General features: G+C 39.2%; 2 protein-coding genes across 4 annotated transcripts; one reads left to right on the top strand and one right to left on the bottom strand.

Annotated features, from left to right (window-relative positions):
• Nucleotides 1–25465, top strand: LOC108877807 (chromodomain Y like 2). 2 transcript variants are annotated; one of them, XM_018668000.2, is made up of 7 exons: nt 1–352; nt 9891–10497; nt 14996–15213; nt 20360–20532; nt 20626–20836; nt 20928–21071; nt 21164–25465. In XM_018668000.2, exons 1-7 carry the CDS (start codon nt 329–331, stop codon nt 21320–21322), a joined length of 1536 nt encoding a protein of 511 aa, XP_018523516.1. In that variant the 5' UTR covers nt 1–328; the 3' UTR covers nt 21323–25465. The 2 variants fall into 2 exon arrangements, with proteins under 2 accessions (XP_018523516.1, XP_018523517.1); XM_018668001.2 differs by lacking the exon at nt 1–352 and adding an exon at nt 414–704.
• Nucleotides 25210–27594, bottom strand: cmc2 (C-x(9)-C motif containing 2). Of its 2 annotated transcripts, XM_018668002.2 has the most exons (5): nt 27295–27594; nt 26929–27002; nt 26304–26374; nt 26142–26213; nt 25210–26037 (listed from the first exon to the last, which is right to left on the bottom strand). In XM_018668002.2, the coding sequence occupies exons 2-5, from the start codon at nt 26963–26965 to the stop codon at nt 25954–25956; spliced, it is 264 nt and encodes an 87-aa protein (XP_018523518.1). In that variant the 5' UTR covers nt 26966–27002; nt 27295–27594; the 3' UTR covers nt 25210–25953. The 2 variants fall into 2 exon arrangements, with proteins under 2 accessions (XP_018523518.1, XP_018523519.1); XM_018668003.2 differs by lacking the exon at nt 26929–27002 and having other exon boundaries at nt 26304–26420; nt 27295–27592.
• Between the last annotated feature and the right edge of the window lie 101 nt (nt 27595–27695).

Raw genomic sequence — 27695 nt, forward strand, 5'->3', positions numbered from 1 at the left:
CAACAGAGCTTCGAGGAGCAGGGCGCAAGCAGACCATCAGAGTCTCTGCATTTCTTAGCCGGGGACTAGTTTTTGTAGTCCACCACTTGGGTCTGGGTATAAACAGCACCGCCCCGATGGTTGTTTGTTAGTGTGGAGCGATCCATCGCAGAGCGCCGGGCTCGATTGACACTGTCTGCTGATCTGCTGCTGCGGATTGCTCAGAATAACAAGGCTGCTCGCTAATTCCCGTCTATCGGGGCTTTCGCCGAAACACCGAGAGAGTAGGGTCCAAAAAAAGCCAACAAGGCAGGCAAGAACGCCGCGCCGCCGGAGTCCGCACCCCAGAATGGCTTCAGGAGACCTTTACGAGGTAGGATAAAACCATGTCCAAGGAAAATGCTCTGTAATATTGACGAATAATGGAATTAGGAAGTAAAGGGGAGGGCGTCGCGTATGTAAAAAGCGGTGTCCTAAGCCCTTTAACAGGCGAAACTAACCCTTCTCAAGCTTTGCGAAGACATGGTTGGTTAATTTATGCCCACACTTTATGTCGCTTCTGATACACTTTGACAGAATTCTGCGCGGCTGTAGTAAATAGATAAGATGTAATTTACGGGCTGAACTCCTCAGTCTGTCGCCGAGTTGAAAGTCGTGGTAAAGTGACAGCAGCGCTGAGCGGACGGACATGGTGAATAGCTACAGACGGAGTGATGATTCTGAAGGTGCGCATACATGCCAAAAGATATTTTGTCATCACAGCCTTTTTATTATTATTATTTTATTTTATTTTTTTACAGCGGTGTGACTGTTTTCGCAGGCTGTTTTAGAACACAAGCTGAGACACTAGTTTATTTTTATCGGGCGGTATAAAGAAGTCTGCGCGAGCTTCTTTGGTGGTTCACGTGTGAATTTGTGAAATTATGACTCCCCCCACCACCCCCACCCCGACAGTGTTTTCTGGGCGTAAAAGTTGCCCCGAATGGGTGGCAGGAAGGTCACGCTGCCCTCGTGCGCAACATCACTCTGGAGCCGGTGCCAGAATTTGCATGACGCCTGGTTCCTACATCAGCTGTAGTGAATCAGGCACTTACTGTCATTAGTCTTTGTTAGGCTGACATGGTGTCATATGTTTCAGTTCATGGTGGTGACAGAGAGAGATGGGGGGAGATTTCCAATGACAAACAAATAGATACTGTCAGACATAACAAGTTTCCTATTTTTTAAAGTAGGCATTTAAAAATCCATGTGCAATGAAACTTGGGGAACCTCTCCTGAGTGTTGAAGTAGATAACATTATCTGCTCACAGCACTGACAAACGGCATGATGACTCAAGCAGGGTATCAGTTAGAAGACAATACTTTAAATAAGCAAGGAGCAGTAAATAATTGCCTTTTCACTAACTGTTCCTCAAAGTTAGACCCACTGGCTGTAATTATTTTTTATTACAATTATTACTCTTTTGTACCACTGAAACTCATTTACACATTTGACACAAGTCTATATCTGACTGTACCTCCCACCCCCCTTCTGCTCACCCAGATGTTCACATGTGTTTTGGCTGTTGGTAGTTTTTTCTTATATTCTTTCTTTCTTAAACTACACTTTTTTTGCTAAATTAATTACAGTTCAGTAATTACTGTGTGGGAAAAACCGTTCACGTCACCCTCGAACTTGTACTTCCATGTTGTGTGAATGTAGTGTTACATCAATGAAGCAGTAGTGAGCAATACTGTACTTTTGTTTTTAAGTTTGACTTCTAGATTGAGAATGCTGTTTGTTCCAGGCAGGCTGATGGTTTGATGTGAAATCTGCCTCAAGTGGAATTGTGTATGAACCTGTGCTCACTGGAGGTTGATTCATTTTCTGTGGACCTGATTGACTGATCTCTGTTGAAGAGGCTACTGGTTTATTGTGGTTTTTCAATCACAAAATAGTAGCAAAGTGTAGCAATGTGTTGGCGGGCATGGCCCATCATCACTTAGCTGAATCTTTAGTTTGCTTTAACACTAACATGACAACAGCGCCATGGATAACAGTTCTGTTTAGAGTGACCAAAACTGGGAGCATGACCAGATTTTACTGGTGTTCAACAGCTTTTATTCAAAAATGAACAAAAATAAACCTTTTAAAGATGAAAGATGGAGTCAAGAGACTCTTGTATGTTCTTTTCTTTTCCTTTTTTAGAAGAATAAATGCAAGGTGATTCCAACCAACATTATAAAGGAGAAGTTCACTCATTTTACACAGACTGGACTTATCTCACAAGTCTTACAAAGAAGAAGAGCATCTTGACATCATTCAAAGGTTTCTAAAAAGATGTTGTGAAGCCTGAGTTTTGGTTGTTAGCCACCTTCGGAAGGGAGATGTTGGGGAGTCATGGAAGTGTAGCCTTGGATTAGGGGCTTTGAAGTGAGCAAGCAGTGACCTCAAAGACTGAATGAGACAGGCTGAGACCATGGTTGGGTGTTGAAATTCAGCACTTTGCTGTTATTGTACAAAAGTGGGATAGAATCAAATATTTGACCTGCAATTATATGTCTATTCAGTATTCAGTCTATGAGATCGTCAGATATCATATTATCAAACCATCTGAGAAGTAATGTGGGAAAGCATTTTTGCAAAATCCCGGATAAAGGTCAGGCTGTCTGCAGACTTTATAAAATGCACTGGGTAAAAAAAAACAATGTCAGTTCTGCAATGTAACTGAGAAAACAACAAGTTGGGATTAGTTGCTATGATTCTCCATCCAAAAACCATCAAATACTACCCTCCTATAGATTTGAAATGTAGCAGTCAAAAGTTTGTGTATTTATTAATGAAGAACAATGACTGTGATTTACTGGACTTGTCTTCATTGTCCTTGTCAATGATTGTTACCAACAACCATGGATTTACAATGTAGGGGACTGCTTCAGTGTTTTTCTATAGCAGACTCTCTGAAGCTCTGCTTAAAATAGCATCTTCTGTAGTCACACTCAAACTTGGTACAGATCTCTGGTGACCAGAGGATTGATCCTAATGACTTAAGTGGTTCCCCGATCTTTCATGGCAAAGGAGGTCAAAGCTTTCATTTATCCAGTATCTCAACATCTCCCTGATGAATTGGCACAAAATTCTGTGCAGACATTCATGGTTCCCAGATGATGAATCCTAATTATATTTTTAGCAACTTTTTCACTGGATATGTTGCTTTTTTTAGACCCCTTGTAGCAATTTTCTTTTTCAAGAAAAAAAAAAATCCCTAGCAACAAATGTAGCAACTGTAGACCTTTCTTGAAGAGAGTTGCCAAAATTCCTCAGTTCTTTGTGTGGCTGTCTGGACTGGCTGCAGTCAGTGGGTGGGCGTTCTGTCACCCAATCATCAGCCAGACAGAAATATGAATTAGCTGTGAATATGCATGCACAGTGACCAATCACTGATCCTCACTGTTTGTCCACAGAACTTTTCCTTATTTTCTGATAATTTAATTTAACTACCATTAATATTTATTTCAAAGTCTATTAAAGCCTACATAAAAAGTTTTTTAAAATTGAAGGCAAACATACACTGTTGATAGCAACTTTAAAAATGATTTAAAAATAATGAATAATAATACCAACTAATGATAAAGATCATTAGAGTCACTTAAGTTATGCTTGACTTATTTTTTTTTTACTTTCTTTACTTTGATTTTAAAATAACAACTTGTATATATGCAACTTGAATATAGTTGCATACTGCCATCCATCCTGGGGGGCTGGGGACTATCCCAGCTGACATTGAGTAATAGTTGTATAGTGACATCACAGATAGGCAATTTAGGGCATGGCATCATCTAGTGTCATAATGACTTTACAAGCAGACTGTAAATAGTTGGCGACACTGGATGATTCCCAGACTTCTACTCTAGTGCCACCAGCAGGTTGGTTCAACCAGTGGATAGATTGTCATGATGAATTGTAATAACAATGAATTTTTAACTGTGATTTCTCTTCTTGTGCCACAATCAGGTCAAAATCTTCTCCACTGCTTCCTTTATGCCTAAACACCTGCAAAACTAATAACATTACCAACAGCCTTTGTGTTTGCTGCTAATTATCAAATGTTAGCATGCTGACATGCTAACTAAGGGTGAACTAAAATGGGATTTTTATGAGCTCACTAAGCCCAGAAAAGATGATGTAGACCTAGCATGACTGATGGGTGTGCTCTATTACACCTGTAACCACACCCAGAGGTGATGTCATGGTGTACATTACACACCTGTCTTGACGTCCCTGAGAGATGATTGTATGCTCCTCACTGTGTTTTGGGTTGGAGAATGCTTAAAAGGAATTTGGCAGTTGAGGGAGGATATGCCCACCTCCACTATTCCAGCTCATGCTGAAGTGTTACTAAACCTCTCTCGTCTGTGTACTTGGCCCTTCTATCTTCCTCCTCCACTCCCTCTCCTTTTCTGTGTATGTGTCTCTGCTATGCTGTTATATGGAAGTGCAGCATTGGCTGTTTACCCCTGTTAATGTGCTCAGAACATCTGAGAACACGATGAGCAGTTATTACCACAGCTGCATTGAACTCTCTGTTGAAACTTTTCTGTTTTCAGAAACAGTAAGAGATGTCAGGTCACCTCTAATTCCCACTGAACTGAATATTCACAAATCCACTGCCTGCTTGATTTTGTGAATTTTCACCCTTGTGCAGCTTCATATAGGGGTGTAACGTTTCTGAAACTGAGACCAAGCAATACAAACATCCACAATCTTATTTTGTGATGTGGGAAGATGGAACTGTGATACAGCCCCCTCCCCAACCCCACTGCCACCACTGCAGGTGCAGCCTGTGAAGCTCTCATTGCATTACTAATGTAACAAATTTTTTAAAAAATTTCTCTGTTAATACTATAACACACTTAAATCACAAAATTATTACACTATTTAAAGTACGTGTGTCATGTGACTATTTTGGTCCTGTCAAGATCGAGTGATCATGACTTTGGTAGAAGTTTAATTAGCTCAGGATGAATAATAACCCTTACACTGCAGACCCCCCAGGTGCATTCAAGTCAGCAGTGTGGGAACATTTTGGTTTTCCCCCCCTACACAAAAACAAAACAAAGAGACAGCAGAGTGAACTGAACCGCAGCTCAAAAATTGAACTGCCCAAGCTGATCAGTCACAGGTCTTGAACTCTATAGCTGCCTTAGCTCCAACCTGTAGTTACATTTAATAAGGAGGTACGTGACGACTGCAGCAGAGGTTATGGACCAATGAGATTTTAGCATACCGGCATACCTGGCAATTATTTTCCCTCCAATAACCAATAACTATACCCAGTATCAAAGTTTAAAATGGATACTGAATATTCTTATGCTACCTGTGAACAAGGAAAGTTAACTATTAGCTAATACACCCAAATAAGGAGAAAAACAACAAACAATACAACTACAAGTTTTCCATTCAACAAACACAAGACCAATCTTTGTATTGTTCTTATTGCAAGGAGAATTCAATAGTGTAATAGTGTTGGCAATATGATATGAGTGGATTCTCCTGATTATGTATCTCCAACCTGGGTGTGTGTTGTCATTATTATGTGTTAATACTAAGTTCAGTCCTCCATCTTTTTGTTGTCTGTTTCTAGAGCGACCATTGTTCACCAAACAGGACTAGACACATAGTTCTCTCTGCACTAGCCTGTAATCTTAATGGTGGCAACCTGTAAAGAAGATTGTAAAAAAAAAAAAAAATGTTTGTGACCTGCTGGATGTCCTTCACCTTACCCATCACTGAGCTAAATCCAGCAGATTGTGCTGCTACCCACACCATGTCGAACCAAAGCTAAAGCAGTAGTCATTGATAGCGTCTATTTCCAAAAGATTTCCTTTATTGGCAGAGGTGATGGTGGTCCTGGACCTCGCTGCATAGAGGCGAAGCTTTGATCATGATGAAATGGACACTGGATGTTTCAGTATGAACAAATGATTGTGCCCTAAAAAGGATTTATTGGTCAGACACAACTCCTAGTAGCAACTATTATTATTATACTGTGAACACAACATTAATGTATCATCACCCTATAAAGTTATAGGTCAGTGTGTTAACAGTTGTCTGTTTACACATCCAGCAGACACTAAGCATCATTGGCATTCAATTAAAGTAGTGTGTCTGACCACCTGATGAGTTTTTGTTCAATATTCACTTTCCTTGATCTTTTTTATCGACTCCTGAGGGAAATATCTGGCTATTTAGCTGCTATATGCTCCATTATATTCACCAGCTAGTCACAAACTTTGTCTGTCTGTTATTTGGTGCTGGACAGACTTAGCAGGTTGTTTATTAGAGCATGTGGCGGCCAAAAGTGATGAGAGTAGTGAGACTGAACCAAAACAACAAAGTTACCAGCAAAACAAAACAAAAAAGAGCCATGGATTCATCACTGTGAATGACCCTTTTCACATTACACCTAACAAAACTGGTTTTAAGTACCATGTTTATCTAAAATATTTGTTTGCAAGTGAAACCAGAAGTGATTTCAACAAAAATGTCAATAGCATAAATATCCGTTGCACTGGATTAGACTGGACTGATGCAATTTGCTGGACTTAGTGGGCTGCTCTGCCTTGATGACATGGGTGGCAGATGAGTTCATTCACACAAAGCTGGATTTCCTTTCCGTTTCAGCCCCCAGTCCACTCTAAAACAGTATCATTCTCACTCCAAAAAGTGAGATTTTCCAAATTGGTTGGAGCGTTTTAAATCAATAAATGGCCTGGTGTTTCAGTGTGTATGAGGAAAATGAACTTTTCTCGAAACAATGATGTAAGCTGCCCAGTGAGGGTCGGTCTCTGTGTAGCAGTAAAGTCAAGAAGACAGCCTTTAGTCACCTCTCTGTGATCATTCATTTTTAATGTCCATATAGGTGAACACACAGCCTGTATTTATGTTGATTTTGTGAGATGACATCATGACCATAAAATAACAATTTGGTCAGGGAGTCGGATGTCAAAGCCTGTTCTCCCTGTGAGGACTGTGTCGTCTGTCCCACTTACCAGATCTTGGCGGTTTTGTTGTCTGCCGAATGAAAACCGATGATGAACAGATTTTCTGTTTGTCTGGGCAGAGGTCCCTTCAAAAATGACCTGTAAATACTATTGCGGGTGTATGTTGTTTCACAAGAAAATAGGTTTTTCAAAATGACATGGCGTAATAGTAGGCGATGTAGTCTTACCGTCTGGTCATTGTGTCAACATTGCTGCTGATGGCTTGTCATAATTTATACACTGCACAGAACCCTATTGTTTGTGTTGGAAGATATTGATGCTCCACATTTACATCCTCTGCAGTTTATACTCAAGCATCAAGCAAGTGTTTTTAAACCTCTAGTGTCCTGTATACAAGTTTACCCCATGCTTTCCTCCTCTCTTCCTTTTCTTTGCATGTCTGTCTCTGCAGTGCTGTTAAGTGTGACATTGTCTGGGACTGTAAGCAGCCTAATCGTCTGTTCATTTCTGTGACACCCCTGCGGCTCACCCATCAAAGGCTGTTTACTCCTGTTAATGTGTGCAGCACATCTGAGAACATGATGAGCAGTTATTACAACAGCTGCACTATAGCCTCTGATGAAACCTTCCAACCATTTTCCATCAGTCTCATGGCCCAGAAGCATGCTCCCTCTAAGTGCCCTATGAGAATTGTTTAACACGCTCTTAATAAAACTTTTTTTTTTTTTTTTGTCTTTTGCTGTGTGCTTAAAGTCTGTAAGACCAAAAAGCTGCATTTGGAATTTGTTTTAGGAGTAACTGGAAGAGACTACTGTAAAATCATAAGAGCCTTACAGGATGCCTGGGGCTAGTCATATGTTTGTCAGCATAAATGTAAATGTCTAACCAAAACCTGCATGTTACATGTGCCTGAGATGTGGCAGCAGAGGTGCAGGTATTTATTTGTAGATTTTGAGAGTGGATGATGCTGACAGATTCTACTGTGATGTTTTATTGTATGACAGTTTTTGATGAGACGTGTCCCATGTCTTATGCTTTCTTTGTGATGTGATGGTGTGTGTGGCTGTGTGAGATTTTTTTTTTTTTTTTGCCTTCCCATCCTGTTTTTCTTCCCCTCAACCATTTTTTCAGCTGTTTTCAGTTTGCATTCTGTAATCATGTTTTTATTTTAATAGATGTTTATAAGATATGTGATGAGATTTCAAATAATCAATAATTAGAACATCCAGGTTTGATTTGTAAAGGTTGTCTTAGACATTTTTCAAGACACTCAAGTCTGAGACATTGAAAACCAGCAGAAGTAAGCCTACATTAATGGAGTGAAGATATCCAGCCTCACTGAGTGTATAGTAATTGCAACTCAATGAAGCACATTTGTCAAACCCCCACTGCAGTTGACTTCCAGCCCACCTGTTGAATGAACTGGCGTTTCTTGACCAAGTTTGGTCTGCAAAAATATTTCTCTTTAAAAATAATCATTCGCACTTTATGAATAGTGAATCAAGTTGAGTGCAATCAAATTGAATTGCAAAGTAATAATGAATCATGCTCTTATTATTTGAGTGATGAGTCACACACACATTGTGTGAAGTTGGTAGACAGCACCATCATAGTTAGTCTTTTAGCAAATGATGAAGTCTGAATTGTAATACTAATGAATTTGAATCAAAGAAATTTCACTAAGGGTGTGCACAGAGGAAGACAGAAAACAATCCAGAGTATGATAACAGATGCACTTTAGTCGCTATTTTCTTCCACTGAACTGAGCGTTTGTCTTTTCTTATTTTGTATTTTTTAGTCTATTAACAAAGATTTTGTGTAGTTTCTGTCAAGTGTCACTTTTACTTTATTCAATTATTTTATATAATCTAACTAAGCACTTGTGTCAAATAGTTAAATTTGCTTTGTGGTCTCTGCTGGCCTAATATAATTATGAAATACATAAGTTTCCTGGTGTTGGTATGACCTTCTTCTTCAGCACAGAAGCCTGGAGCACATCTCAGCTCCACTCCGGTCTCTTATCTTTCTTCCACAGGGAATTAGTCCTTATCTTAAACTTAATGTCACAAAATGTACGATTTGATGCTCCCTGGCAGTGTCTGAAAACATAATTCAACACAAAAAAAATCTCTGTAAATATAAACTTGAAGGCATCATCCTCTTGGAAACATGAATGTGCTCAGTCAATTTGATGGGAATCAGCCCTTCTTGCTGTGAGGTGACAGTGCTAACCACAGTTTATCCTCTGAAGATCATGAATATCCACTGCAAAGTTCAGTGCTGTGACTGCTGGACCCAACATGTAGCCATGTATAGTGCTAGGCCATGAGGTACACCTGCAAGGGGGGGCTCTGTCCTCCAGCAAAACAAAATCATACAACAGGCCTCAGACCCTGTAACTTAACCTATTAGAATTAAACAGGGCACATAGATAATGCATTTTGTTAAAAATTTTACTTGAGGCATATTACTACCAGAGAATAAACTGATTACAAGTAGATAAACGGGTTAAATCCTGACTGTAACCTTGTTTGTAAAAGCCTAGTGCTTTCCTTTAGTAATTGTGTGATAAAATCTAATGAGAAGATTCTACACAATCAGAAATATCAAAAAGAACCAAGTGCACTCACTGGAGGAATTTAATATTTGTGGGTGTTAGTCATTTGAATGACTTGTTGAACTAATATTTGTTTCATTCCATTCAACATTTAAGGTTAAAGCCACTACATGGAGACAGTAATATCAAAAGGCACACTGTCTGATTCACTGAATTTTAGTGCTGATCATACAACATACAGTTTTTTTTTTCTTCATGTCGTAAATACAGCAGTGTTTTCAAAGCAGGAAAAGCTAGTAAATGTATTTATTAACTTCTTTTCTTATTAAATTACTGTCTAATTGCCTCTACTTGTGTGTGCTGCCTGCAGGTGGAGCAGATCGTGGACAAGAGGCGGAACAAGAAGGGTAAGTGGGAGTACCTGATAAGGTGGAAAGGTTATGGAAGTAAGGAGGACACATGGGAGCCAGAGCACCACCTACTGCACTGTGAGGAATTCATTGACCAGTTCAACAGCTTGAGACTGCACTCACACAAACCGCCCAAAGCTCCAAAAACTCGTGGAGAGCCCCTCATTACCAGCCACACATCCGCTGCAGAAACCTCCAGAGCTCGGTCCGAGGCCCGAAAAAAGAAAAGGACTTGTGGCCCAGCTGTGGGGGTTAGAGTAGGAGCTGTTTTAGGAATTGGAAGTGGAGGGTCAGGAGCTACTCCGAAGCAGAGAAAAGTGGGTGTAGGACCTGGGAAACATACTTTAGGGGACAGAATGAGCAAAGCCATGACGTACAAGGCTCCTCCACCAGGGGCGCCTCACTTTGTTCCTCCAGTGAGGGTTCCTCATAATGGACTCCAGAATGGAGAGATGGAGCCTCTCATGTACAGGACAGCAACAAAGTCACACAGACTGCCCTCGGACAAAGTGGATGGAGAACTAGGAGACACTGATACCACTGGACAGCAGTACAACACTGAACTAGGTAAGATGTTAAGATATTGAATAGAATGAGAAGAAGAGCTAAGGTGATACTTGATTTTTGGGTCAGACACTAATCTCAAAATGTGATTGAAAATATAGAGATGCCAAAGTGAAACCCAGAAGTAAGAAAACTTCATTCAAAATCTCACTGACATTTGTAATAATGCAAATAACTACTAATCCAGCCTTGGAACAAAACCCTACTCAACAATGTGTTGTGTGGTTTACTCTATATATGTATATAGGGATGATCATTTAAAAAACAAACAAATGTCAGTAACAAAGGAATATCTAAATTTTGTTAACATGAGCCACCATAAGCTACTGGTCATACCAGACCAAGTAAAGATGTAGCAGTAAAAGCCCTGGGTGCACTAGTTGAACAAAGTTATGTCTTTTTTGCACATTAATTCAACTTTTCATTTTAGAGGAGGAGAAGACATTTTAGACCTGTCTGTGAAAACAGCAGGACAGAGAAGGACTGAGTGGTGTAGAGTTTTTTTAGAGGTTTTACAGCAACAACTCAGTAGTTTAAACAGTTAAATGGGCGAGTGTGTTAGTGGGTATTACAAAACCATGTTATGATGAGGAAAGTTCCCACACTGGTAAATTTTCATGGGAGCTGTAGTTTTTTTCTATTCCCACAAAGTGATCATTGTGTAACTGTAAAAAACACAAAGGTTTCAATTTCTAATAGTAAATATTTTAGTTTGTCTTAAAATATAGACTGTAAACCTCAAAATTAACATGCTTCATTTTTTTGTAAAACCAAAGAAAGGAATGCTCAGTGAGAAATTGTATTAGGTCACAGAAGCCTGTGCAACAGAGGCTAGCTTGAATGTGCCATCAGGACAGTTTGTTTTTTTAAAAAAAACCTAAATAAGTAACATTAACAAACTTTTTTGATAGGGGTGCCTTAAGTGTGGTTCTACATTTACTCAAATACATCTTTGGCCTGTCTGTACTGTAGTTTCTTGTTACTTTTTCATACAGGCTCACACTGATGTATCTTTGGTAAGCACAAAATGGCTAATGGCTAATACGTGCCATACAGAAGTATCAGTGGGGTTGTAATGGAGGACTTACTGCAGTGTGGACTTTTCTACATGTTTATGGATAATATAGGTAGTGCACAGTTCCCAACATGCCAGGTATCTGCATACATAGAGGTGATTCAGTTAGATTGCACACCATTATCTTTTCGATAGGTTTTCTGTGATGAGTATTTCCTGTTACATGATAGGCAAGCTTTTATACTGTAGAGACTTGAGCCTCTTAAAGCTCCTGCAGCTGATAACACCTTTGAATTTCACCCCTGGGTCACAGTCCAGGGCCTGCACCACAATAGTTAATCATTACATATATAAAAAGTCATCTCGGCCTATTCAACCAAACGTTCAGGGCAGAATGGTTGTTTGTTTTTGTTTTTTTAAAAACATTTTTCCACAACAGCACATTCATACAGTGTCAGTGGTGGAGTTAATATGGAGTTTGTCCACCTTTGCTGACCATAATACATGTTAAGGGAATGTTTTGTCCTGTGTTGTGGGTGTCCATTCCCATAATTTCAACCATATTAGTCATTGTATTTATGGTGATAGTTAAAATTTCAACTGTACATTTTAGCACTCTGTTGCCAGTTTGAAGTGGTCACATAAACATGACAACTTGTAAATAGAGAAATATCATGAAAGGCTCATGTGGAATCTGTCAGTTCACTCATTTCAACTACAATGGCACTCTGTAGAGCACATATGGCAAGGCCAAGGACAAACAGTCTTACACATGCTATAATGCTAAGAAAAGTGGTAGAGTTCCTGGATCTAATTCTTTAACCAAGTTTTTCTTGCCCGTGCGCCAAGTACTTTTTGCATAATCCTACTGGCAAAAACAAGAAACCAACCAACAAACAGGCATGGGTGAAAACATAGACTCTTTGGCAGAGGTAATAAATCACCAGAACTTAAATAGTGATTGTGAGACAAGAGCTTCTCTATGTGAGAACACGAGGGCTACCAGCCTAACCTGACAGCTATAGGTTAGGTTTAGGGCAGCTCTTATGTATCCTAATCTTCTAATCTCTGAATGACTACCTACCTCATTCAGCACCCTCAGCTCCACCCATCCACCCCCTACAGTGGCTGAGGGTGTCACTGTGTTTGTCGATGGGCAACAAAATGTGTACACACAGATGCTGTAGAGGACTGTGAATATTTGCTTGCAACAAGATAGTGTCCAATCTCATGTCTACTTTCAGTAAATTCCTGATATCTGCAGTAAGAGCAGTTTTGATTTTGAGATGCCCTGTTTAATTGACTTCCAGTAAACAGCCTATCTGGTTGCTGTTTCACACTGGAAAAAGAGGCAGCCTAGTGGATATATTGATTTTGACTGTCTTTACCAGTTCCTAAGGTACATCTCACAAAGGGAGGACATGATGTTGCAAATGTTGTAAATTTTAATACAGTGTTTGAGATACTGGACTCCTTGAATCCAGGTGCCCTGTGAGCTTATTGATGTGGAAAAGTACTGAGCATATGATATTTTATAAGGCACAATTTCCAATACGACAGTTAGCAAAGCAGCACTGTGGACCAGAGTAAGAGAGCACCTCTTAGTTGTCCATACCTGGTCTTTCTGGTCTTCCTGTGTAGAATTTAAATGAAACAGGCTTTTAATTTGAGAATCAGTTAATTCAATGCTGTATTTCAGAGTCAAACTCCAGATAATTCTGGGTTTGAGGAAGCTTGAGGGTAAATTTGTTTTTATTATACCTTTAAAAAGTTACACCTGCCTTTTTCTCATTTAGTTCTCTGTTTATGTTACTGGCAACTCAAAGGGCAAGTTTTACTGATTTGTAAAGCACTGGCTGGGTCTATATCTACACTGCATAAATCATCAGAAATCACAGACTGAGGCTCTCACTGAGACCCTCTCTGTAGTTTCTCCACTGAAAGCAAAGGTTGAAAAGGGTGTGGGCTGTTATTATGTTCAGGACCCAGCCTCTATATTACTATTTCCATCAAGCATCGCACCACTGGCTGTGATGAGAAAACTGTGCTGTGTGTGAGTCATGTACAATATGAGTTATTTGTGGATTATTGTTTCCTACCATGGCATCATTATATCTTAGATAATGGATTCATGCATTTCTTAACTCATGATGCTTTCTTTCCTTTTGGTCAGTACAGGTGAAGTTTTTGGATTAATGTTGGTCCACCAGAGTTTTCACTGCTTCTATAAGTCAAGGTTTCTTTCAATGAGAAGGCCTGAAAATTATGTTGAATACGTTTCAAATGTGAAATGTTAGATAGCAAGAAAATTCAACTCTGTGTGGTTTTCAAGCTTGAAATATTAATGCAATCAAGAAAAGTTCAAATTCACTGAATCTTGCTGTGACAGCTTGGGTATCATGCAGAGAAAATATCCTCAGATGACACAGAAATAGATGACAGCTTCATATCTTGACTTGATGATTAAATGATTTCAGTGGTAAGTGTCAGTAGAGAAGCATACAAAAACAACAGTCTGCGTACAGTATATGTGTACATACTTTATATCATACCCCATTCAAGGTATGCACTTATTCAAGACACCACAAAATGTATGTGATACCTAAACTTAGCTGTTCCACACTTTAATTTATATATATATATATATATGTGTGTGTGTGTGTGTGTGTGTGTGTGTGTGTGTGTATATATGTATACACACACACACACACACACACACACACACACACACACACACACACTGTGGCAGTAAATAAAAACTGGTTGTGAGGAGGGGCAGCAATTTTCCTCAGCTGACAGTCATTAAGACTGTACACTCCAGGCAGATTGCCCACTTTTCCACTTCAAATGTGCAAATATACTGTTTACACAAGTCAAATCAGGCTCCATACAGTGCTTTATCACAAACATGTCTCCAAAGAATAACAAGCCACCCAGTTACATGGTTTCTCTAAGTCCCCAGTGTAACCATATTAATTAAACCACTGGTTTATACAGTCATTTCACTATTTGAAGTGAAATGAATGTCAGTGTTCAATGTTTTTATCAGAATGGTTATTGTAAACATCCATTCAATTTTTCAGTGCTTCAATACTTCCTCATTCAACTTTGATGTCCATACAGAGTTTTTCATGGCAACAGACAACTGTAATTGATGTTTTAACTCTAACATGAGGGTTTGGGAAATTTAGTTAAATTAGATTTATTTGTTAAAAGACTTTTTGATCAGTGCAGTGCCTGTGTTGCTTATTCTAACAGACAGTTTGAAAATGACATTTTGTGTAGCAGTTATAACAGTCATAACCATCAACCAAGGCCCATGTTATAAAAATAACAACATTTTTACCCACAGATTTTCCAAGCAACTTTTTAGGTGATGTTTTTGTCATGGAGGTGTTTTCATTATCTGGTCTGTCAGTAGGTGTGTAATGTCTACACAAGTCCTCGAAGACAGATTGACCTGTTCTGTCATCCCTCATCTGTCAGGCTCCCCTCTTGCCAACGGAAAGATGCATCTGCACAGCTCAGTAAAGCGGAAGCTGGCCGACGAGAAAGGCTACGTGTTCGACAAGCGGCTCAGGTACAACGTGCGACAGAACGAGAGCAACTGTCGATTCCGAGACATCGTGGTCAGGAAGGAGGAGGGCTTCACGCATGTGCTGCTGTCCAGCCAAACGACGGACAACAACGCCCTAACACCAGAGGTGAGGATGGGAATGTACACACATTCATGTCCACATTCATTACATTTTTGTGTTTTTCTGGAGTGTATTAAGACCCACATTTAATTCTGTAACTTTCTGATTATATCCCAGTTGTCATGGAGCTCTGTTTCAGAAATATAAACAAGAAAGGTTTCCTCAGTAACTGCTGCAGAGATGCCCTGGAGCTATGTACTAACTCCCCAACTGCTGCAGGGGAGCTTTTCAGGAGACAACTTTAGAAAACTGTGTTTTATTTGACAGCTGCCAGGTGTGAATATGTTTAGCTCCATGAATCTTAAGACAGGGCAGTGCTGGGGGAAAAAAGTAAAAGAAAAAGCAAGAAAATAAAAAAAAATAAAAAATAAATAAATAAATAAAAAAGGATAGAAGATAGTTCTTGGGCTCTGTCCTTAGTACTGACACATAGTTTCCTTAAAACTGCCCACTGCCAAATAAAGTTTCTACAAGTAGGGTTATTAGAGGTACATATAATCCAGGGCTATGCCATCTGTTGTTATTACATCACATTGTCAGTTGAACTAGTGAGGAAATTATTTGGTAAGTTCATAAAGCCTTATGTAATTATTCTTCAAGAGAACTCAAGACCATGGCCAGATTTCCAATGATTTCCACTGCTTGCTATGTGGGAATAACACTGACATCTCTGCAGGAGGAAGGAAATGATGTAAAGAAATGTAACCTCAGTGATCAAATGGCAAAATGCTGTAATTTGCAATATTGCTTAGTTGTGAAAATGTACTTTTTCTATCTTTAAATTTGTTGGGTTTTAAAGCAGGCGCATCAACAAAACCCAATATTATTATAAAAAAAGACAAAAAAATTGACAACTTGTTTTACTTCAACAATGTGTCAGTACAAAAGAAATGAAAGGAATAAATTATTATAAGTTATTGTGTAATGAATAAGGTTAAAATAAAAGGATTAATTTTGCTGCTGCAGTGTCTGAAAACTCAGACGTTCAGGCTCAATTAAATTTAGTCCCTAAAACAACAAAAAGTTTTCAGTAAATTATTAATGAATTGCTGATTTGCCATTACACTGAGCATGTAGACAGGATCTCACTATTTTTAGAAGCATCTTTGATTAGTTCTGATGATAAACCAGCTGAGTCTCCTTTACAGGCATTTAGGGCACATAGTCTGAGCCATGCTGCGTTCGCTGGCTTTTGACGTCTTTTCTCGCAGTCTCCTCGGCAGCTTTGTCGATCACCCGCCAACTCATGTCAGTCAAATTCCCTCCATAAAATCAACATGTAGCGGCAGACCAAACTGTGCTTCTTTTGCGCTGCAATCAATCATGATATGTCACTGTGATGACAGGGATTAGAATATTTTATCACACCTTTGCCATATTTACCTTTATGCTGTTTTATTTTGGCGTGGCATTTATTGATGTGTAGACTAATTATTGCCACTGTCACAATATACTGTTGTACACAGGCCATAATGAAGATATTAAACTCCTAAAGATGGAAAAGATGAATGGAAAACTTAATTAAGACTGGAATACAAACATCTGCAGCACTGGATGTGGTTTAATGGCTCACTGCTCTGATGCTGTGGCTTCTTGCATTGTGATGATTCAGTGGTTGAGCTGGCTGCCTGCAGCGATGCACCAGCCTGTGATTGGTTGCTCATTTCCACACTCCAATCAACATCAAGCTGGTCCATTTAAATTTCCCCTGGATGTATTCAGTGACTTAGATCTCACTAGATGCTTTATCCCAGCTGCACTTTTGGATGTCTGTCTGTCTGTTCACTTTTGAACCCTTTACACTGACTCTTGTGCCTTTTTGTAAAATTGGTATTTATGAATGACCATGTTGTTGCACCAGCAGTTAGATTTGTAATCTGACAAATTGTTTTTTGGATTTCTGCAAAACCATTTGGTAAAAGATGATAAATTCAAGTTAACACAACTGATCTGAACTGATTAATCTAGCACAATTAAAACTGGATGAGCCATTAAAGCCTATATTTATCATTTAAATCTTTTGAATGAAGTTGCTGATGTACTGATTAAGTAGATGATACAGAAATTTATAGTGTATTTGGAGGCTTTTCAGTCTTGATTTATTGTGAGTTGATACTTTTTAAATCCTTTTTTTTTGTTGTTGTTGTTGTGCAGATTCCTTAGAGGTCCGTTAATACAATAGCGAGGTTACAAACATAATGGTGTGTATCACAGTCATCCACCCCTGGCTCATAAATCTAAGCAAACAGGATTTTCCTCCTCTCAGATTGTATGATGTGTCTTAGATCTTCCACAGAGGGCGGTTCTGGCTTTGATACAGCACTGTGTGCACAGCCGTCTATACTTCACAGGCACTGAAGTGGCCTAAACTGTGTGCGCACACGTGTGTGTACTTTCATGTGTGACAGTAAGCCCGTAAGCTGTGGGCTTATCAAACAGCTCTGATAGCGCCTTCTCTGTCTCTCAGTCTTTGAAGCTTCAGGAACAAGAGAGTCTGTGGATGTGCTCACTGAATGGCTTTAGCAGAGAAAATCTTGCAAAATATCCCAGAACATTTCTTATTTTAAACACCCGGTGCCTGCTTTAAGCTAGAAAGTCTCCCGAGTTGTTAGCTGGTACTCTGCCTGTCACCTCTTTGGCCTAACGTACTGCTCCTGTGCTATATAGCCATTGAAATAGTTCTGAATAGGCTTATTTTATCATTCATATTCTGTCAATACACTATAAGAGTGCAAGGCCTTGAACTAATAAACAAAAACAAGAGTGAACAAAGAGATATTTCACACAGGGAGTAATCTCATCCTATCAGTAAATTGATCACTCTCATTAGCTGTGAACATTTTGTGTATTTGTCAAAGTCAAGTTTGTTGTAAAGCCATAATTACATACAATGTCTACACTGTCAATACAGTACATGTAGGCTTAATTCCTGCACGCCTACTTTTAATAAAGCAGTAATTAAAAGGGGGAGAAAGAGTCCCAACAGGCTTTTTTCACAGCAGACATTTTGACACATTTAGGTGTTACTAATACATTAATGATGGCTCTATTCTATTGAAGTGTCCCAATAAGTCATGACAATGTGTTAGGTAGCCAGCATGCAATATACCAGGAGTTTGAAGCAGCTGAATGGAATTCAGCCATCATTCATTTTATGATTCATACCTGTGCTTTTTCTTTTGTGATATATCAGTGTGAAACCCTGTAGAATCTGCCACAGAAAATGTAGAATTATAAGTAGAGCTCTCTCTGATACTTGGACTGTAATCAGAATCACTCTCTATTTACTATATAGTGCTCTGAATTTTATTTGAGTGTCTGAATTCTGGCTTTGGTGTTTGCACATTATGGTGCCCTCATAAATCCCCACAGTAGTGCTAAAAATACATTTTGCTAACCCAACATGTAATGTGTTGCGTTTTATAGATGTGAAAATGACAGTTGTGCGACTTTACGGCTGTCAGTGAAGATAGAAAATTATGATGATTCATAAGTATATAGAATAAACCATTGTGTGTCTGTTATATTGGGAGCAGTGAATAAATGAACAAGAGAGTGACTTCTGGAAAAAGGCAAGCTACATTTACTTTGAGAATTAAAAAAGTGTCACTACAGTAGCATCTAGAAACTGAGAACAACTCTAACTGGAATATATCTGTCAGATCTACTCACATCAAAGTAAATAATTGACCAGGGAGCTGATGTGTACCATTGAAAGTGTCTTTGTTGTGGACACCACCTTTGTTTATCTACAAATATCCTTGAGGCCTCTGCTCAGTGCAGATGAATGTCACTGTTGACTGCTCTCTTCATCCTCTCTGTGTCACAGAGTGAAACCAGCACCTGCCCATCTCTGCTTCATGTGTCTGAGCAGGATTATAATTCACCTTGCTGCAAAATAATACAGTCATCTGTTGTCTCACACACACATGTTCTTGTACACCTATTTTTTGTGGGGACCTGTTATGGACATAATGCATTCCAAGCCCCTAAACCTAACCTTAACTATCACAACTGAATGACTAACCCTAACCCTAAACAGCCATTTAAACTTGTGGGATCCAGCATTTTGGTCCCCATGAGGCTGTCAGACCCCACAAGTATAGTGGGTTCCTGGTTTAGACAGTAAAACAAGCCCCCCCACACACATATCTAGTTAAAAGTGGGGACAGATTATGTGCTTGGTGAAACATAGTAAATTCACTTTGAGGTTGAATGGTTAATATGGGTCAAGGGTGATAATCTGATTAAAATGCAGCAGTAGTGTGTGCAGACTGAGTGCAGACAGTGATGTGGGGTTGGGGTTTCCAGACAACTTCTTATCAGGTCGTCTGTCTCACAATGTCAGCTCGCTCCCTATTTAATCACATCAGACAAAGGCCAAGTGCTTGTACGCTCATGCAGAATGATGCACTGTTATACTAACTGGTAGGGTTAAACGTAAGTCTTTGCAGCCCCATAAGTTGAGTTATGGTAGTGCAAGTGTACTCAACTGAAGGCTGAGGGCACTTGCTCAGCTGGCTTTTTACCATCCCTTGGATTACCTCCTATGAATAATTTAAGATAAAATATTTGAGGTATTATATTTCACCTAGAAGTTTGCAGGCACAACTTTTCTCACAACCTATTTGTCCCACACTGCAGCCTGGAGGAGTTGCTGCTATCAACATACAGTCAAGTCAGTTGCTGCTGGCAGGCAGACTGTCAAGGAAACAAGCTGTGCAGCAAGTTGTCATGTAAACATATCACCTGCGCTCTACTCCTGCTCAGAATGTAGCATTAACAGGCGAGAACCAAAGTCACCTCTGTAATCTCACCTCCTTCACTAAAAACAAACATTGCTTTGAGCGTTGCTGCTCATCTATTGCTGTTTTTAATGAAACGCGACTTCCATTAGAATCTTTTGATAAAGTAATTATTCCCTTAACTTCCTTGAAATTATGTATCACTTATAGATTATGAGTAAAATAAAATTCAAACAGGAAGCAGTTAAAACTTTTCACTACTAGAGGGATTAAAACTGTAGATTTGTCTAAATATACAGTGTATGTAACACTCAAAACGTATTTCATCTTTTTTTTCTATCCTGTCTTTCCTCATGTGTCAGGTGAGTTAATAATGTAATACACATCTCCCCCTGTTTTCTCTTCAGATCATGAAGGAAGTGTGTCGAGCTCTGGCTAATGCAGCTGCTGATGACAGTAAATTATTATTGCTCAGCTCTGTGGGGACTGTTTTCTGCAGTGGCCTGGAGCCGTCCTACCTGATAGGGCGTCTGTCCACTGACCGCAGAAAAGAGAGCAGCCGCATCGCAGACGCCGTACGGTAAGAGGATCTTTCCACTATAAACACAGACTCTCTTATCGCTTGCCGTTGGACTTGACAGATTTGGTACCGATTGTTCTGTGGCCCCTTTAGGGACTTTGTGCTGGCATTCATTCACTTCAAGAAACCCATTGTGGTGGCAATAAATGGGCCTGCTTTGGGCTTAGGGGCCTCCATCCTGCCACTGTGTGATGTGGTGTGGGCCAGTGAGAGGGCCTGGTTCCAAACTCCATGTGCAGCCCTCCATCTCACCCCATCTGGATGCTCCTCTTACACCTTCCCCCAGATCCTGGGCGTAGCTCTGGTGGGTCCCAGCAACAGTTGATCTAATTTCTTGACCCAAATCAAACATGTGGACTGCGTGTGATTTCTGTGCTCTCTGTCTCCAATGGCAGGCCAACGAGATGTTGTTCTGTGGAAGAAAACTCACAGCACAAGAGGCATGCAGTCGAGGTCTGGTGTCACAGGTCTTCTGGCCCACCACGTTTAACCAAGAGGTGATGCTGCGTGTGAAGGAAATGGCGTCGTGCAATGCGGTGGTAGGTCCTTATCTAGACGACCCAGTGGGCAAAGCTTTCTTTTAAATGTAACCAAACGAACCCTCTACCCTTTCTGTCTGTGTTTTAAAAAGGTTTTAGAGGAGTCCAAATGCCTGGTGAGGAGTATCCTCATGTCAGTCCTGGAGGAAGTGAATGAGAAAGAGTGTCAGATGCTGAAGCAGCTGTGGTGTTCAACCAAAGGACTGGAGGCGCTCTTCAGTTATCTGCAAAACAAGGCGTACGAGAAGTAACCATCTGCACCCAGGAAACGGGAGATGGTCAGCGATGCTCTGACTCCACCCTCAGAAGAACGTCCAGGATGAGAAGGTTGTGATCTGAGGGAAAAGTTGCAGTAAGGGCCTTCAGCAGAGGGGATACTCTGGAGTTCTGTTTGCTTAGCAACAACAACAAAAGTCTTCATGATCACCTTTTTAAATCTACTTATTTTTCATTGGACCCACAGCTGTCCTGATGTTTCTTCCCTTTTCAAGGAGTCAAAGAGCAAAGGGCCAAATACGCATTTCTTAAATGCAGGGAGGTACAGAGTGTTTTCTGCACCTATGCGAGACTTAATCATCAGGATGTATGAAATCAATGTATGTCTGAAAGCACATGATAAAGTGATGATAATATATATTAATATATATTTATTTCAAATGTGTAAAGGAGTTGCTTTTTGTGTATAAGATGCAATTTTCAGGATTTTCTTTTAGTTGCGTATCATTTTGGGTTCAAGTGTAAACCAAAGTTTGCATGAGGATGCTGGTTCTTGCTCCTTAACATGCACATTCCATCGTCTCTGCATGGACAGAAGAAAACTGGCCACAGAAGCTCATACATGCGCATGTCAGATTCAGAGACTGCTCAAAGAAAAACAAAGGGTTTATTTAATCACATAGTTCATTGTTTATACTGTAAAAGTCTTTTTACACAGAACTTTGTTATCATCATCATAATCACAGAAGATTTGCTTCCATTACATGAAATCAAGATTAAAGCTCATGTCTTGGTGAGACCGTCTGGCTTTAGTACAATACAATATCATCCATCTATCATCAAAACAGATATGGCAAGAGTTTAATTTAAGTGTTTAAACTAATTAAATCTAATTGAAGTCAGGATTTCTCTGACTTGTTTGAAGTGAAATGCATGCAGAATTGTCTTTCAAATCAGGAAAATGAGTGGAAATGGTGAACACTGGAAGATTCACGTGAATGCTAGCACTGAATATACAAATGTGTCTGTTCTTCATCAACTGCCATTTTGGCTTGAGTGCAAAATGACATGATGACAGATGCTTAAATGAATTAGCGGCACATATCACATGGAAGGATTTGCAGTGAATTTTATCCCACTATGTTTGAGCTACATTATAGTAGCCTTATGTGCAGTACTGTGGTGGTTCATACATATAACATGGCTTCCAGCTATCAATGCAGATAGTGATTGTGTGAAATGTGTGGTTGTCTTTTTTGAAAAGAAAAATCATGTAGATATTATCTGACAGTTATTTCTTAGTTGTTTATTTTTAGAGCACACAGAAGAGATGATTCTTGCTTGGTCCTCTAGTAATCACATTGTGACTACACTAATTGTCAGTGATTGATATTGTGGAAATGCAACAGTTGTGTAGCTGGAGTCGACTTTGTCTTTATCTGCATGTGATCATTTAAGAATTCATGAAATTTTATATTTTGATGTGTAATATAGTTAGGGATCTATTTTGTTTTACCAAAAAAAATGTAGGTCTGTGAAAATTGTTTTGTAAAACTCAGAAGATATTTGTCCATTTTTTGCAGTTGTTCACATGCAGTACAGAATAATATACAGATAATGTAGACTGTTTTGTGTAACTAATTGCATGTAATATACTGTACATATAAATGTGTTGCCTGTCTGAATACCTTGTATTTCGGGGTATGTTTTGTACCAGCATTGTAAGTATTGTTAGAAATGTTGCAGTTTATTTTTGTATTTATTTGAGATAACTGTTTGGATGTGCAGTGCCATGTGGTTTCCTTTGCTCCAGAGGCACCCCGACTCTCTAAATCACCTTCTCTAAATTATCCCATAATAGTGTTGATGAACAAAAATGGGTCAGGAAAACAGACACTTTATACATATACAATTTTAAAACCAAAATGTTTAAACACTGTTGTCACTTAAATGTTTACATTTGACATTATCAGATTAAGTATTTTGTTGTAAATTATCAAAGGCATGTCAGATAATTTAATATATATATTGTGTTTTACTGAGCTTTAGAAGTATAAACAGATGATCCATAAAATGATCTTGTATGTGTTTCAGATTTCGAGCATATGAGACTGTGTTAATGCTCTGTGAGGCTGTTTAGTGATTTTGAATTGTACTTGTGGTCGATGCAGTTTGATTACAGGGATTAATTAATTGTGTGATAAAGCATTTGTTGACATTTTATGTCATTAAATACTCTAACTTTATCCTCCTATCTTAACTTGCCAGATAAAATAATCTACAGAGGATACAGATGATTCAGCTCACAAAACCAAAATGGTCATGTACTCACAGGCAGCTTGGCAAGTTTGTGACCAAAAACTCCATCAGGCTTAAATATTCTATTGAAAAATGCTGGGATTTTGTGACTTTTTTTTTTTTTTTTTTAAAGAAAGTGTCCCTATATTCACATTAACTATATATATATATATATATATATGTAAATAAGTTAACAGCCCCTGTTCTCACTTGGATTTAGGGTCCCAAGAAGAGGTGAGAAGGACACGTGTAGTGTGGCATCTGCAGAGCGTTAATCACACTGATAATCACAGGGGTCTTTATGTATTTATTCATTTATTTATTTTAAATTGTAAAATGTTACAGATTCAGTGTGCCACCAGAGTTAGAAAATGAATTTCTGTAATTAAAAAATGTTTTGAACTATTGGTTTCTCTCCTAAGCACTAGATTTAAACTCCCACCTTTGTCTTTCAAGTGAGCTGATCATAAAATTTGACTTAATTCAATTATAACTTCAAAAACAACAAAAAAAACAAATAAAATCATTTATTACAAATAATGGCATTTTTTACAGGTTTCTGTGTTTTTGTCTTTTATAACCACAATATCTTGTGTTGTCTTATGCATTTTGCCGTTTATGTGATTTTTGTTCTCCCACTTTGTCTCAAAGCACATCTTGGGGTGCCTTACAATATAAATATAATATCTGTTAAGAGTGATCCATACTTTGTGATGGGTAGAGTGAGCTGCTTCAAATAAAGAAACAGTACTTTCACTGTGTGGTTTCTTGTTTTACATTCCTCAAAACGTAACAGTGTAAAAAAGCATGTTCAGAGTCACTGTATCTTTTAGTAATGGCTGTGGTACTGCGAGGATTGAATAATTATTTAGATGTGAAGGACCTGAGCTTCAATCTACATTCTGAATCCTTTGCTGGTCACATCTTCCAGCCCTATTGTCTTGACTAAACTTGGCTGTTGGACAGACAGGTACTTGACATTTCCTGTGTTGGTTGTGAGGAAGTAAGAGTCGCTCTCACCAGTGTTACAGGCCTGCTACAGTCTGGTTTTGGTGTTGTTAGCTACTTCCTGGAAACAGTACTGTAAATGGTGAAGAGAATCCACCTAGTAATGATTCTGAGCCCTCATCTCCATTTCAGTCTTCACTCAGCAAAAGGCTCAGGTGTCTTCTCGTGACCTAAATGTGAACTTTCATTCACGTGAACAGAGGGCCGTTGACCAAGAGTCGATGACCTTGACAGCTGAAGACAGGTTCAGGCTGCCATCCACATCCAACACCAGAGAGCATCCCTCCACACCTTCACCAGCTTATGTTAGATTTAACACTTAAGACCTTTTTAGTACCACATAGAATGCAATTTAACACCTGTTTTAATTGTAAATACCAGTTCAATACGATACAGGCCAAGGTATGAATGTATGACTGAAAACCAGTATGGGTCATATGGTCTACAATTACTTAATTATTAACACATCACATTTTTTGCTAAAAAGAGACATTCTAAAGCCTTCTATAAGGAAACTAATTTCAATGTTGTTTAGGTCTTTTCAAGACCAGTAGATGCCCTGATGGATACTTTGTTGTTTAAGTGTTTTGCAATGACACACAAGGCAAGAACAGGCTCATCACTGATCATTTCACTTTATTTGAAATTAATTAATCCTCTCATGAACCAATATGATTCCCCTTTCAAATAAACTTTCAAACAACAATGAATGTGTTCAGTATGTATGTACACTCAAATCGAGAGTAACTCAGCCACTGGTGATCCTGTCTTTTTTATATGCATCTTTTATACTCTGCCTGTTTTCATGAAGTTTTCAAGTACAGGAGAATTCCTGAGGTGTCCTAGTGGTAGTGTACTGCTGATAGAGGGGGGAATAAATAGGGATCTCTAAGAGCAATTTCTAATCCAAAGCACTGTGTTGTTGTTTTAATTAGTAACACTTAAAGTTTTAGTTAGGGGGATTCATTACACAGTATATATATATATATAGGAGTAAGCTGTGCATCTCAACCAGGTTTGTCAAAGCTGGTGCATGATCCCACATTTAAATAACCTTTCTTCTTGCTTGTGTTTCTCTCAACAAATATCAAAATAATAGTAGCAGAAGTAATATTAAGTAATAACAACTTCTTGAGCTGGTTGATGTACAATCACATCATGGCTAGACTCTGTCAATGCTGATATAACCCACACTCCTCTCATAATTTACAAAGAGACACAGTCACAGCCCTTCCTTTGTCTTGACACAAAAACAGCAGGGGAGGCATGTTACATACACAGTGTCATGCTTAATCCACTGACCCAGTGTCTGAATACTTTTGACTTGCAGTGGCAAGGCGAGACTGCAGTAAAATGTCCTTTAAAAACACACCTTGGGCCCTTCTTTCAGCCTCTTCTTCATCTCTTGTGCATGCTGCTTGCTGTGCTCCCGTTTTTCCAGTCTCTGTAAGGACAGAAAGAAAACATAAGTAAAGAAATACTGAAGGTCAACAGTCAGAGTGCTTATTGTGTGTACTGTATAAAGTGCAATTAAAAAAGCTTACAGACCTCTTTCTTCAGGCACTGCCGCATGGCACGGTCCACGTCATTGCACGTGCCGAAGAACTTCAGGACATTGTGCTGAGGGTGACACGAAAACAAGATTCAGATGGTTTTGTTGTCTGAGCATGAGAAGCACCGAGCAATGCAAAAATTTAGCAAGTGACGTACCTCTGCGTGGCACTGCTTCAAACGACTTATTAGATCGTTGCACTCATCTGTGTGCAGGTGTGGTGACAGATCAGGGTGCATTCTGAGTTAAGGGTTTACTGGACCACTGCAGAAGTGCTGAAAAGCCACAAACAAGAGGAGGAGCACTGACTGAGGAGAACTGAGTTGACCATTATGAAAATATAATTGGAACAGATGTAATTGGTGGCAATGTGTCTGGAGTTGCATCATATGCAGCTAAGCTTGCATTTAAGTGCATTTTTCTCTCTGCTGTACTGTTCTTTTCCAAAACATAAAAATATGGTTGGTCTATTATTTGATCATTTAGTCTATAAAATGCCTATAAATTGTGTAAAAGTCCTCATCTCAATGTCCCTGAACTCTACAGAAGCCAAAGATAGATTTTTTTTCAACTACGTAAAACACAGGGAAAAAAGTTATCTCTACATGTGCACATCTGGGACTTATCCCGTTTGTGCTTAATTGGCTATAAATAAATAATGGATTTTAAGAAAACCACTGGAGAATCACCCCAATGATGGTTTCAGCGCTTTTTTTGTAGGCTACACTATGTCAACTCAGCATTATAAGACTGTTAGCCAAGGACATGCTTCCTTAAGGATACTAATGCCTCCCCATCCCTCTCCTTCCTGAGCTGTCATTGTGATGATGGAGTTTAGTCTTCCAGTGGACACTTATCTGTAGACACAGAGAGGCAGAAAGAGTGTACAGCACTGGGACAAATGTTATACTACGCCTTTGTTAACTACCTGCATCCACACTGAATCCTCTTTATTCATGTTAACAGTACAGCACTGACCAGAAGACTCTGGATCAGGGTACATAGCCGCTTGAAGACTGCGGGGTGTTTTGACATTTAGCACTGAGCTACGTTTTGACAGTATTGTCATTGAATAACTAGGTTTATGCGTGCTGTATATATATATAGTAGTTTATTACAAGTTATTTGGTAACACCGTAATATCCTTACCAGTAGAGAGGCTGTGTCACCTCACAGGTTTTCCTGCACACTTCGGAGAAAAGTCACGTTAGCTAACAGCTAGGCCTCAGCTAACGTTAGTAGTATAAATCCATGCAACCACAGAAAAGCTACGCTTGGTCTTTTTTCCTGTTGAATAACAACGCAGGTTACTGTTCTTCCTCTAAAGTTTCGACAAAGTCTGCTGTCTTACACTAACGTCAATATCACCTGCAAAATCAACAAGAGGCTGTAGGACATGTTGTCTGTTACCACACTCACTGCTTTCGTAATATTTTTTTTGACAGCGATTTGAGTGACAATAGCCAACAGCGAATCGGCGTCTGCTTTTAGTTCCTGAATCCACCAATGGCGTAAGTCGTTCTCGCAGAAGGCGGGACTTTTAATGCTGG

Source organism: Lates calcarifer, linkage group LG2 (genome assembly GCF_001640805.2).
Source record: "Lates calcarifer isolate ASB-BC8 linkage group LG2, TLL_Latcal_v3, whole genome shotgun sequence".
Taxonomy (NCBI): Eukaryota; Metazoa; Chordata; class Actinopteri; family Centropomidae; genus Lates; species Lates calcarifer.